This window comes from Myotis yumanensis, unplaced genomic scaffold, assembly GCF_028538775.1.
Source record: "Myotis yumanensis isolate MYYU_CA2020_CCGP unplaced genomic scaffold, mMyoYum1.0.hap1 SCAF_14, whole genome shotgun sequence".
Taxonomy (NCBI): Eukaryota; Metazoa; Chordata; class Mammalia; order Chiroptera; family Vespertilionidae; genus Myotis; species Myotis yumanensis.
Window position 1 is genome coordinate 44,930,737 of NW_027223765.1, and position 12,704 is coordinate 44,943,440.

Sequence of the window (12,704 nt, forward strand, 5' to 3'; positions counted from 1 at the left end):
CCGGAGCCGGAATAAATATTCCCGAGTGCCGGACCCCATGCAGGCATGGGCACACGCGGCTTCCCCCGAAGTGGCCACCAGAGGGCGCTGAGCTCGGCGGGTTTCAGCTCCGGATCCGGATTCACGCGCCCGTCCCTGGGCCTCCGCGCAGTGACGTCACATCCGCGCCTGGCGTCGCGCGCCGGGGGGCGGGGCAGCGGAAGCCGAACGTAAACAGCCCCGGAGTTTCTCGGGCTCAGGCTCCCGCTCGGCGGCGGAGGTCCCGGCCTGGGAGGTTCTCGCAGTGAACGGGAGTCGGGAGGCGTCGGGCTGGTCCGGCAAGAGCGGTAGGCGGAGGCCCTCGCGGACGGCCGACCTCCGGGAGCGGCTCGGTCGGCCGTGCGGGTGACGCAGGCCGGCGACCCAGGCCGCGTGCGCAGGGCGGGGCGGCGGCGGGGCGGCCCGAGTACCTCTCCTTCTCGGCGGAGGACGCGGCGGGCGAGGCGGGGCCGCGAACCTCCCGGGCCCCGGGGCCCCTGTACCAGGCGGCCGAGGAAGGGGCGGGCGGCGGCGGGGCCGAGCGGGACCCGGGTGCGGGGCGCGGGCGCTGGGCGTCAGGTGCGCGCTGAGTACATAGCAGACGTGTGTCCGGGAAAGTTGGAAATGACCTGAGTGCTTTTTAAAAAATCAGTGATTTAGTTCAGACGTTATATACTGACTGCCTGCCGGGTGTGATGTCCTGTTAGGCTCTTAGGGAAGAAACGGGTCCGAATCTTGCGGAGGGTACGTTCTAGGGGGCGGGGCGGGGACACTGATGAATGAGTCACACCGTCGGGCCCCAGGTGGGAAGCGCTGCGAGAAGAGGGGCGGGTGCATGGCAGGGGGGCAGGTGCCGCGTTCGGCAGCTCCTGGGCCACGTCGAGGGGTGAGCCTTGGGCAGAGGAGCGGAGGGGTGAGCCCCGTGGCCCTTGCGGAAACGCGAGTTGGAGGCGGAGGCGGGAGGGAACCGGTGTGTGATGAGGAGCCAGGAGGCCTGTGGAGTGGGAGGGAGGCAGCAGGGAAGACGCAGGACCGTGGGGGGAGGCTTCGGCTTTCCCTGGGTGGAACGGGAACCGTTGCAGCGTTTGGGCCAGGGGACTGGCGTGGTGTGAATATCGAGTTTGAAAAGTCCACCCAGGCCGCAGTGGAGGCCGGGTTGGGAAGGGAAGCAGGGAGGCCTGTTAGTAACAGCTAAGTTCAAGGATCCCTGCAGCGGACTTGAAAGATGATGATGATGATGATGATGACAGTTACCGTGGAAGTGTTCACGTTTTTGTGCTGAGCGCGGGCTCCGCAGGCGTCAGCCTTTGCAGTCTCAGGGTAGCCTGTAGAGGGCGGTGTTTTCGGGGACCCTGCGGCTCAGGCCTGTTCAGCCAGAGGTGACCGCGCAGCGCTTGCTGCTGAAGCCTTGTGTTGAAATGTGCAGTTCACGGGCAGCAAGTACACTGACAGCCATCCGTTTCCAGAGCATTCCTACGTCTTCATTGCTATCGGCATCCTAAACCAGGTCCAGTCTCGTTCCCATACATAGCTCGGGCAGCCAACTCCATCAAGGTGTTATACCTTAAAAATGCCTAGCATGTGCCAGGCAGTGAATGAAATTACCAAGGGTTCTGTTTCCCCTCTGTCCTAGTCGGGGGGGGGGGGACCAGCGATTTGAGAAAGAAGCACCAGGTAACCATTGTTGTGGTCCTGAAGTCAAAGATACTGTTGAACATAAAGACCGAACACTTGCACCATTGATTCAGTCACTTCCGTATTTAGTAAGTGTTGAGTACTTACTGCAGACACAGTAGATCAGTGGTGCTCAACCTTCCTAATGCCGCGACCCTTTAATACAGTTCCTCATTTTGTGGTGACCCCCAATTTCATTGTTACAAATTGAACATAATTAAAGCATAGTGATTAATCACAAAACACAATATGTAATTATATATGTGTTTTCCGATGGTCTTAGGCGACCCCTGTGAAAGGGTCGTTCGACCCCCAAAGGGGTTGCGACCCACAGGTTGAGAACCGCTGCAGTAGATACTCATGTTTGTGGGATGGTTAGTTGGATACAGCTCCCTGACCCTGACTTCTCATTTTCTCTGGTGGTTGTCATTGGAAATGGTGGAACTGGGCCTGACCCACAAGAGGTTTTGGCAAATGCTGGTCTTTAGCTTTGTGACTTTCAGGAAGTCCCTTTCCTTAGGGGGCCTGTTTCCTGGTCCCTTTAGTAGGGGAACCAGATATTACACAAATGGACAGTGTTAAGAGATTGCATAACAAAGGAGCCTAACTTAGAACAGGGTGTCAGAGAAGGGCTCCCTGCAGTGGTGAGCCTCCTGGGAGAGGTAAGCTCTAAGCTAAAATTTGAAGGATGAACAGGAGCTCTCCAGAAGGAGAGGGAGGTAGGAGTGGAGCCAAGGATAGGGATTCTCCACACGGAGATCGGCGTGATCTGAATTCCTGAGAGTTTCTGATCTGTGAGAAGTGGCACTGGGGGCCCATTCAGGAATTCCTCTTCTCAGCCCCTTGCTGTTTAAGCTCAGTTCCGTCATGGGGCTGCCAAATAGACCTGTGCCGACCTAACCTCTGGACTGAGAATTTGCAGACCCAGTGTGGGAGGGGACAGTGGAACTACCCGTGGCCTCTCATGGTCCTGTTCAGATTCTGTGTTGACTGACAGAAAACAAGAGGAGGGCCTTTAGATCCCAGATTTTACTCCTCTTAGCCTTTCCTTTGGTCTTGAGAACACTCAGACGTAGTTGGAATCTCTGGATGCCCTTGGGCAGCTGTTGCCTATTTTTGCCAAGCCTCAGTGTCCTCTTCTCAGAAATGGGAATGAAAACAGCTTTACCTCATAGGAGCATTTTGAAGACATGACCTAAGGCATGGGAAGCATTTAGTGCAGAGCTGGGTACTCAGTAGTGGAAAATATACGGCGGGATTATATTATTAGAATTTAAATAAGAATACAGTAGTCTGGCATATTATAAAATACAGAAACTTCCTTTGTGTCTGCATGAGTTACCTTAGTTTGATCAAAATTGGATGAGTTACTGTCCTTAGGAGTTCTTTTAAAAAAACAAATAGGTCAGATGCTCATTTAAAAAGTGAAAAATAGCATGTACCTTGCTAATTTCTAGCCCTGTTGACTCAATGTAGGTGCAGTCAGGATTGGAAAAGATGCCAGCCCCAGCTGCCACATATGAGAGGATAGTTTACAAAAATCCCTCTGAGCACCACTACATGAAAGTCTGCCTGTAAGTTCAGTCTCCTAAGTTCTACTTTTTATTCTTTTATGAATCTGAATAGCATGAAATTTAATGCAATGTATTTTTTCTTTTCAATGTTTTTTACAGAGAATTTCAAGAACATGGGGTTGGACTGAATGTTGCACAGTTCAAACAGCTGCTTATTTCAGCCCTGAAGGACCTATTTGGGGAGGTATGGACCATTCCTAAGATCTTTGTAATAAATACTGAAAGAACATTTTTCCAAACATTTTAAACTTTGAAACCATATTTGAAATGTCAGAAATGATGAATATTTGGTAGGTATGTTCTGATATGCTTTTTAAAAATATATATTTTTTATTGATTTTAGAGAGAAAGGAAGAGGGATAGAAACATCCTATGTAATAAAACCCTAATGCAAATCAACTGAACTGTGGATCGACCAGTTGCTATGATGCACACTGACCACCAGGGGGCAGAAGCCAGACTCATGGCTGGCAAGCACAGTGGCGGTAGTGGGAGCCTTTCTTGCCTCCACGGCAGTGCTAAGGACTCCGAGGGGTCCTGGACTGCTAGAGGGCAGTCGGGGATGAGGGACACACACCCCCCCCCCCCCCCCCCAGTGCACGAATGTCATGCACCAGGCCTCTAGTCCAGCGGTTCTCAACCTGTGGGTCGCGACCCCTTTGGGAGTCGAACGACCCTTTCACAGGGGTTGCCTTAAGACCATCGGAAAACACATATATAATTACATATTGTTTTTGTGATTAATCACTATGCTTTAATTATGTTCAATTTGTAACAATGAAAATACATCCTGCATATCAGATATTTACATGACGATTCATAACAGTAGCAAAATTACAGTTATGAAGTAGCAACGAAAATAATTTTATGGTTGGGGTTCATCACAACATGAGAAACTATATTAAAGGGTCGTGGCATTAGGAAGGTTGAGAACCACTGCTCTAGTAAATGATAAGAGAGAATCACTGATCGGCTGCCTCCTGCACACCCCCTACTGGGGATCTAGTCCGAAACTAGGCATGACTGGGAATGAACTATGTTGTCCTGGTTCGTAGGTCTCAACACTCAACTACTGAGCAACACCAGCCAGGCTAACCTGCCTTCTTTTTGACAAGGAACTCATTTTTATGACAAATGTTTATTTTAGTGCAGTGCTATTTAAAGTACATTTGATGGGTTTTCTTTGCCCATTTTAAAGATTTGTGGCTCCCAGTAGAATGTAAATTAGCACACATTTCCTTTACTGAAAAAGTCTCCCTGTGAACAAATCAGCTGAACTAAAAGGTGTGCTTACTGATATTGTTTTTTTTTTTTAATATGTTTTATTGATTTTTTACAGAGAGGAAGGGAGAGAGATAGAGAGCTAGAAACATCAATGAGAGAGAAACATCGATCAGCTGCCTCCTGCACACCCCGTACTAGGAATGTGCCCACAACCAAGGTACATGCCCTTGACCGGAATCGAACCTGGGACCTTTCAGTCTGCAGGCCGACCCGCTCTATCCACTGAGCCAAACTGGCTTCGGCAGGAAGTTATTTCTTGATTCATATATTCTACCAAATCAAAATCTGCTAAGCATCTTATCAAAATTAAAAACTTTTATTCCACAAAATACTCAGTTAAGAGGATAGAAAGAGATTACAGACTCGGGAAATATTTGCAAACCACATACCTGACAAAGAGCTAATATCTAAAATGTGTTAAAAAAAACTCTCAAGCCCTAACCGGTTTGGCTCAGTGGATAGAGCGTCGGCCTGCGGACTCAAGGGTCCCAGGTTCGATTCTGGTCAAGGGCATGTACCTTGGTTGCGGGCACATTCCTAGTATGGGGTGTGCAGGAGGCAGCTGATCGATGTTTCTCTCTCATCGATGTTTCTAACTCTCTATCCTTCTCCCTTCCTCTCTGTAAAAAAATCAATAAAATATATTAAAAAAAAAAAAAAACTCTCAAAACTCAACTATAATTAAGAAAAGACCAAACAATACAATTAAGGAAATGGGTAAAAGACATGAATAGACATTGCACTCAGAAGGATGTACAGTTGGCAAACAAGCACATGAGTGAAAAGATACTCAGTATCATTAGCCATTAGGGAAATGTACATTAAAAACACAGTGAGTGTGGCCTGGTTGCTCAGTTGGTTGAGAGTCGTCCCAATAGACCAAGGTTGCAGATTCGAGCCCGGGTCAGGGCACATACAAGAATCAACCAGTGAATACATAAATGAGTTATGTATTGGGCAGATCCATGTTTCTCCCTCCCACCCCACCCCTTCCTCTCTCAAGGCAATTAAATTTTTTTAAACACAATGAGATATTGCTACACATTTAGAAGAATGACTGAAATAAAAAATAGTGATAACACTAAATGCTGGTGAGGAAGCAGAGAAACTGAATTATTCATTCATTATTTGTGGGAATATAAGATGTACAGCCTCTTTGGAACACAGTTGGGCAGTTTATTTTTTATTTTGAGAGTACCTTTATTAAAGCTGGGGGCAGTGAAGCAAAGAAGGGCCTAGGATAGAAGAAGTAATAGGCTAATTTTTAGGTTGATAATTTTGTACGGCCTGCAAATGATGCCATAAATATCCAAATGGCCTTTGGCTGAAAAAAGGTTCCCCATCCCTGTCTTCAACAGACTAAACATGTACCCATCATATAACATAGCAACTGCATACCTGAGCATTTATTCTAGAGAAATGACAACAACTTTCTACCAAAACTTGTATATGCATGTTCATAGCAGCTTTATTAGTAAGAACCTAAAAGTAGAAATAAGCCAGATGTCCTTCAATGGGTGAATAGTTAAACTATAATACACTCATACTATGGAATATACTCAGTAATAAAAAGGAACAAACTATCGATACAACAACTTGACCAAATCTCCAGAGAGTTTTACTAAGTGACAAGCCAATCCCAAATGAAATGGACTGGGTGATTTCATTTATATTATGCTCTTGAAATAACATAAATGTATAAACTGGAGAAATTTAGGAGTAGGTGTGGCTGTAAGGGGGTAGAAGAAGAGCCTGTGGTGGTGATATAGTTCCTTTTTTTAAAAAAAAATATATTTTTATTGATTTCAGAGAGGAAGGGAGAGGGAGACAAAGATAGAAACATCAATAATGAGAAAGAATTACTGATCGGCTGCCTCCTGCATGTCCCCTACTGGGAATCGAGCTCACAACCCAGGCATGTGCCCTTGACCGGAATCGAACCTGGAACCCTTCAGTCCGCAGGCCAAAGCTCCATCCACAGCCAAACCGGCTAGGGCAGTGGTATAGTTCTTTATCTTGATTGTGGTGGTTACATGAAACTACCTATGTGATAAAATTGCAAAGAACTATGCATATGCACACACATAAGCAAACAAAGATGAGTGCATATATAAATGGTAAAATCTGAATAAACTCTGGTTTATCAATTTCAGTTTCCTGGTTTTACTATCGTACTATATTATACAAGATGTTAGCATTGGGGGAGACTGGGGAGAAGGTGCATGGAACCTTCTTGTACATTTCTTTGTAATTGCCTGAGACTCTAATTTTTGAAAGTCAAAGGTTTAAGAAAAAACTTGGGGTGGTGAACAATACAATACACAGAGAATGTGCCCAGCTGGTGTGGCTTAATGGTTGAGTGTCGACTCATGAACCAGGGGGACACGGTTCAATGATTCCCAGTCAGGGCACATGCCTGGGTTACAAACTCCATTCCCAGGGAGGAGCAAGCAGGAGGCAGCCAACTGATTATTATTTTTCATCATTGATGTTTCTATCTCTCCCTTTCCCTTCTCTCTGAAATCAATTTTTAAAAAAACAACAATATACAGAGAATGTATTCTAGAATTGTACACCTAAAACCTATATAATTTTATTAACCAATGTCACCCCAATAAATTCAATAAAAAATAAAATGATTTTTTTTTTAATTTAAGAAAAAATCTTTGTATCCTTTCCATGTCAGATATAAAACCTGGCTCCTGGGGATATAGCTATAAACCAACACGGCCTCTGTCTCATGGACTAATGGTCTTGATTATGTTGGGTAGGCAACCAGGTTGAACAATTAATGGCAAAAAAATGATGACTATTATATGTGGGACCTGTATGTGAGAGAGCAAAGCAAGTGATTGAGCTTCATCTTGGAGATCTGGAGGGAACAATTTAAATGAAAACTTGAAATGTGAAGAGGCATTAGCAATGTGAAGAGTTACAGGAAGAACATCCCAGGCTGTGAAGAGTTATAAATAAGCAGGTCCAATACTCCAGTGTCATTCAATAAAATACTGCTTCTTCTTGGAGGAGGAAAGCAATTGACAGGATTAGTTGCTAGATTCTAGACTGAGGAAGGTAATAGTCTACTAATAGCATTGTCCCATACTTAGGTTGACGCTGCCTTACCCTTGGACATCCTAACCTACGAAGAGGAGACCTTGTCAGCCATCTTGAGAATATGTAGCAGGTACGACAAACAGCATTTCTAGTATAACAGAGCGGAGATGGGTGGGGAAATAGAGCCAAAATGCTCTTTTCTGCGAATAAGAAGAGCTTTGTCATTGTGAACTCTGAGCAGCTTTTAGAAGTTTAAACTGGGGAGAACATGAACATTCATCTAGCAGGAGCTTACACCCTAGAGAGCAAAACGTGGATTTGCTTACAACTGTAGTGTTTCCCAATTGATGGTGATGGTTGCAACTTCAGAGATATAGCCCTAGCCGGTTTGGCTCAGTGGATAGAGCATCGGCCTACAGACTGAAGGGTCCTGGGATCGATTATGGTCAAGGGCACATGCCCAGGTTCCAGGCTCAATCCCCAGTAGGAGGTGTGCAGGAGGCAGCCGATCAATGATTCTCATCATTGATGTTTCTCTCTCTCTCTCTCTCTCTCTCTCTCTCTCTCTCTCTCCTTCCTCTCTGAAATTAATTTAAAAAATATATTAAAAAAAGAAATTAGTATTATTTTAAAATTCAGAAATATATATTTTAGAAACATTTCTAATTGTGGTTCATTTTATTCTCTGCTGATAGTATACTATGCTTTAATGTTTTCTCATTTAAATTGAGTTTTCTGAACTGTCACAAACAAAAGTACTTGGGAGATGTTGCAGGGACACATCTTTATGCTTTCTCAATTTTTCTGCAGTGGTCTTGTCAGATTGTGGAGCTCTTTGACCCTGTTAGGATCCTATAAAGGCAAGAAATGTGCCTTCAGAGTGATTCAGGTAAAGACTGTTGCTTCACATATTCCAAACAAGGCTGAGTAGTGGGTCAAACTGCTTTTTAGAATGTGTTCCATTTTTCTGCTTGTATAACTCTAGTTTGGTTACTGTCATCCAGTGGGGAGGGAGGGGAACCCAGGCATTCATTGCTTCTGGAAACATGAGGCAAAGCACTTAGAGTTTAGATTGTATGGGAAGAGTTTTGGGATAAAACTTGGAACCTTGTGGAGAAATCTTAACTTTCACTTACTGCATAATGCCTAGTGACTTGTGTATTGGAGCGCTCTTTCTGAGCTCATCATGACCACTTGCTTATCTATGGCTACCTCTCAGAATGCTTGTTAAAATGCTACTGCATCAGGTTGGCTTATTCTGTAAGCGAGGCATGTTTCTACATTGCCCTGCGTTTCAGTGCAATTTTCTCCTGATAACTGTGTAAACATTTTTCTTTCTGTTATAGGTTTCTCCATTTCTCCTTGCATTATCTGGTAATAGTAGGGAACTAGTATTGGATTGAATGGTCTTCAATTTCAGAAACATTCCTCTGCTCTCAAAACTATCTTTTGGTGCCAGCATAATGCTTGATGACTGAAACAGGCTCAGCGCTCCTGTTGATGGAATTTGAGAGTGCCAAAGATGTTCCCCGGAATTTCCAGCTGTCGTCTTTGGTGGTGTAGCCTTCAGAGGAGAATCTACCTGAACCAACCAGTTGTAAGCAGGCAGCACTTTCAGCATATGCACATCCGAGTTGGAGACCGGGCTGAACTCAGCAGAGCCTTCACACAAAGGGATGTGGTTGCCTTCTCAGAACTAACAGGGGATGTTAATCCTTTGCATTTAAATGAAGATTTTGCAAAGCACACCAAGTTTGGAAAGACAATTGTGCATGGAGTTTTGATCAATGGACTTATTTCAGCTCTCCTGGGTACTAAAATGCCAGGCCCAGGCTGTGTATTTATTTCCCAGGAAATTCACTTTCCAGCCCCTTTGTATGTTGGAGAAGTTGTTGTAGCTTCTGCAGAAGTGCAAAGGCTGAAGCGGTTCATTGCAGTTATTGCTGTGTCATGCTTTGTAAGAGAAAGTGAAAAGACTGTTATGGAAGGCTGCGTGAAAGTTATGGTCCCAGAGGCTTCCAAGCCCTGAAATATGTGTTTTTAAAGATGCAAGTTCAGGCATCAGTGTTACTGTTATTGAAGAGCCTCTGAGGAAAACGGATTGCTGCTCTTCAACAAGGAGTGGCCAGCAGACCCAGCAGCCCACAGCGGGGGCGGGCAGCAGGTAGCGAGGGGTTCACATGTCCACTTTCTAATTTGGCCTTACGTTTCATACAGATGAGTCTATTTATCATCTAAGTTTGTAAATTTGAAAAAATATGGGGAAAGTTATCATTTAGCTCAAGGTTCTAATTTTAGGATTTCAAACCAAGTTAAATTTGCATTTGGATAACACAAACTTACCTATATCTGCATAGAATAAATTTCTCAGTGAATTTATAGCTAGGTAGCATTTAATTTTTGACAGCAATTAGAATAGGAGTTGGGTAATCTTTGAACACCTGTCTTTTACCAATAAATATTTAGATACTGTTCTTCAGTAGTTTCTGGGTCAGAGTGTTTTGTAATTTGTTACTGTTTATACCAGGATGGCATCTTGCTTAACCTTCAAGTGGAACGTGCCTCTCAGATGGTTTCTTGTTATCAGAGAAATATTTAAACTCAGTTATGTAAACTCTTGGTCTAATCTACAAAATGGGGGTAATGACACCTACCACAGGATTGTTGGAGATACAAATAGCAAAGCACAAGGCCTAGCCTGTAAACAGTAGCTACTACTATTGTTCCTTCTCCCCTGTGAATGAGGTTAGAGGTTTTCCTGAGTTTAAAGCTAACTGGCCTGCAGGTAAACAGGCCAGTCTTTCAGGATGTCAACCAAGCTCTTGGTATTTTAAACCTGGAATAGTTCTTGAGTGCAAAATTTCTATTTTAGCAATCCAGATTATTTTCTCCCTCCCTTGATAATGTGCCCCCCCCCCCCCCCGTATATAAATAATATATACTTACTGTAAAAAAATTTATAAGAAATAAAAAGTATAAGGAACACCGTGGAGGCCAAGTTCTTCAGAGTTGGGGGGCATTAAAGAGAAAATGTGCCTAATGTGTTAGTATTCAATAGTCATCCCTAACACAGCTAATCCTTTTAAGACAATCTGTAATGGAACATGCATGTGGGCCACCTGAATGGCTCTGACCATACCTAGATGCTTTGATCAGGAAAGTAAGATCAAGTGTAATTGGTTGGATCAACCCACATTTCCTGGAAAAAGGTTTTTTCTCTTGCTAGTAGATAAGTAACTAGATTTTTATTTTAGTTTTTTATATTAAAGGGATCAGTTAAATGGATTACTTGAAAGAATTCTAGTCACTAGAGGGCAGTGATGTGTATAAAGTATTTTTAAACTTGTTTAATATTGTACCATACTCTAGTTTGTGACGGAAGTAAAAATAATCAAAATCAATGTGAGAAACAAGGGTGCCATTCTCATGCATTTCAGAGTGGGCAGCATTCACAGGCTCACATCCACCGGAAGAAGGCTTGCTGATAGATAAAACACTGCACATGTTGAAAATTTGATATACGTTGAAAAAATGGGGAACTTGCACAAAATGTGGACTGAAGCCATATTCAAATTCTATAGCACTCATTCTCTGACTTAGCAGCAGTCTTGAAATGGAGTGTGATATCATCATTAATACTAATAGCTACCATTTCTTCAATACTTGATGAGCCTATTTTCTACATTAATCCTTTGAACAACTTTGTGAAGTTAAACTTACGTTGTCCTATTTTATAGACAAGGAAACAGACTAATGCTGCGTGACTTGCCCAGGGTTGTACAGTGAGTATGCAGGAGAGCTGGGATTCAGACAGGCCTGCCTGGCTCCAAACATTTCTTTTTTACATCACCCTGTGTCTTATAATGTTCCCATTACTAAATCAATGTCAGTTTCTAGAATAGTATCTTTTTATGGCCATTAAAAGTATCTGGAAACGTCATTCTATAGAATTTTTCTTATATTCAGAATGTTCTAGATCTTATTCCCTGCTACAGTTGTAGCATTTTCCTCTCTACTATTACTTTATGGCTTCCACCCATACCTATTCCTGCCCTTTTTCTAAGTTGACATTCAGTGATTATTTGTCTCCAGAGCAGATTTACTGAAAGAGTTATTCTAAAGATGAAAAATTATGTGCAGGCCAAATATTTGGGGGTGGGTGGAAAGGGGTGTCAGACTGGCTGTTAGTTGATTTATATTATATAACTCAAAAGTATTTTCTCAAGCTCATTTCCTTTTTCTTTAATGCCCCCTAGGTGTCATGATCTTTGATCTCTATAAATCAGTAAAAAGTTGAGTAGATGAGTAGGCAAGAAGTTAGGGATGCTTCTCTGTAAATGATGATTTTTTATTTTTACTCAGAGCCAAGATTTTCAAACCAGCTATGTTAAAGCTGGCAATAAGAAAAACTAGCAAAAGAAAAGAAAAACTAGCGGGTTGGCTTTTTCATTTTGAATCCTGTACGGGTAAGCTGCTGGGAAGAATGACTTCTAATGAAAGTGTGGGTGACCCTGAAATTAGGAAATCTTCCAGATAACAGAGATGGCTTTGACCGTGTGAGGTCACACATGGCAGTGAGTACAAGTGACTGACTAAAATAGCAGGCCAAAGTGTACTAGCACTTTCCACATAGGGGCATTATAAGACTACAAATTATGCAATGTTTGATTGTCACAGGAAGATATACTCATCTTAAGCAATTTCAGCCTAGTGTACTGGAAAATTGCTTAACGGATTTTTATATTCTATTAGAAACATTTCCATATTGGTAATATGTTTCTTTTCCTGAGCAGCAAATCTTGAGTAACAGCGGAGAAAGCCTCACCACAGCCACCATTCATCTTGCGGACTTGACTTGTATATTCATCTAGGAAAACAAGAAATTGCTAAATGCACGCTGGTACCTCTTAGGTAACCACAGGTTTTCATTTTGTGCTAAATTACTATTTTTTTTAATGTTCTTGGAGTATGATTCAGAGCAATTTACTCCCAAAGAAAATTGCTATTAAATTACATCTATTAAATTTTTATGTTAAAACATACTCCACCAAGGGCTGTCACTCTGAGCAGCTGTGCCACTCTGAATGCCTCATGTGTTGG

General features: G+C 43.3%; 2 protein-coding genes across 5 annotated transcripts; both read left to right on the forward strand.

Annotated features, from left to right (window-relative positions):
• Window positions 1-191: 191 nt before the first annotated feature.
• On the forward strand, window positions 192-9,039 carry RPP14 (ribonuclease P/MRP subunit p14). 4 transcript variants are annotated; one of them, XM_070390883.1, is made up of 6 exons: window positions 192-326; window positions 3,169-3,266; window positions 3,366-3,450; window positions 7,658-7,734; window positions 8,415-8,493; window positions 8,951-9,039. In XM_070390883.1, the coding sequence occupies exons 2-6, from the start codon at window positions 3,190-3,192 to the stop codon at window positions 9,005-9,007; spliced, it is 375 nt and encodes a 124-aa protein (XP_070246984.1). In that variant the 5' UTR covers window positions 192-326; window positions 3,169-3,189; the 3' UTR covers window positions 9,008-9,039. The 4 variants fall into 4 exon arrangements, with proteins under 4 accessions (XP_070246984.1, XP_070246986.1, XP_070246987.1 ...); XM_070390885.1 differs by lacking the exon at window positions 192-326 and adding an exon at window positions 532-597; XM_070390886.1 differs by lacking the exon at window positions 192-326 and adding an exon at window positions 614-762.
• A 50-nt stretch (window positions 9,040-9,089) lies between these two features.
• Window positions 9,090-10,086, forward strand: HTD2 (hydroxyacyl-thioester dehydratase type 2). Its single transcript, XM_070390882.1, has one exon. The coding sequence runs from the start codon at window positions 9,127-9,129 to the stop codon at window positions 9,631-9,633; it is 507 nt and encodes a 168-aa protein (XP_070246983.1). The 5' UTR covers window positions 9,090-9,126; the 3' UTR covers window positions 9,634-10,086.
• Window positions 10,087-12,704: the final 2,618 nt, after the last annotated feature.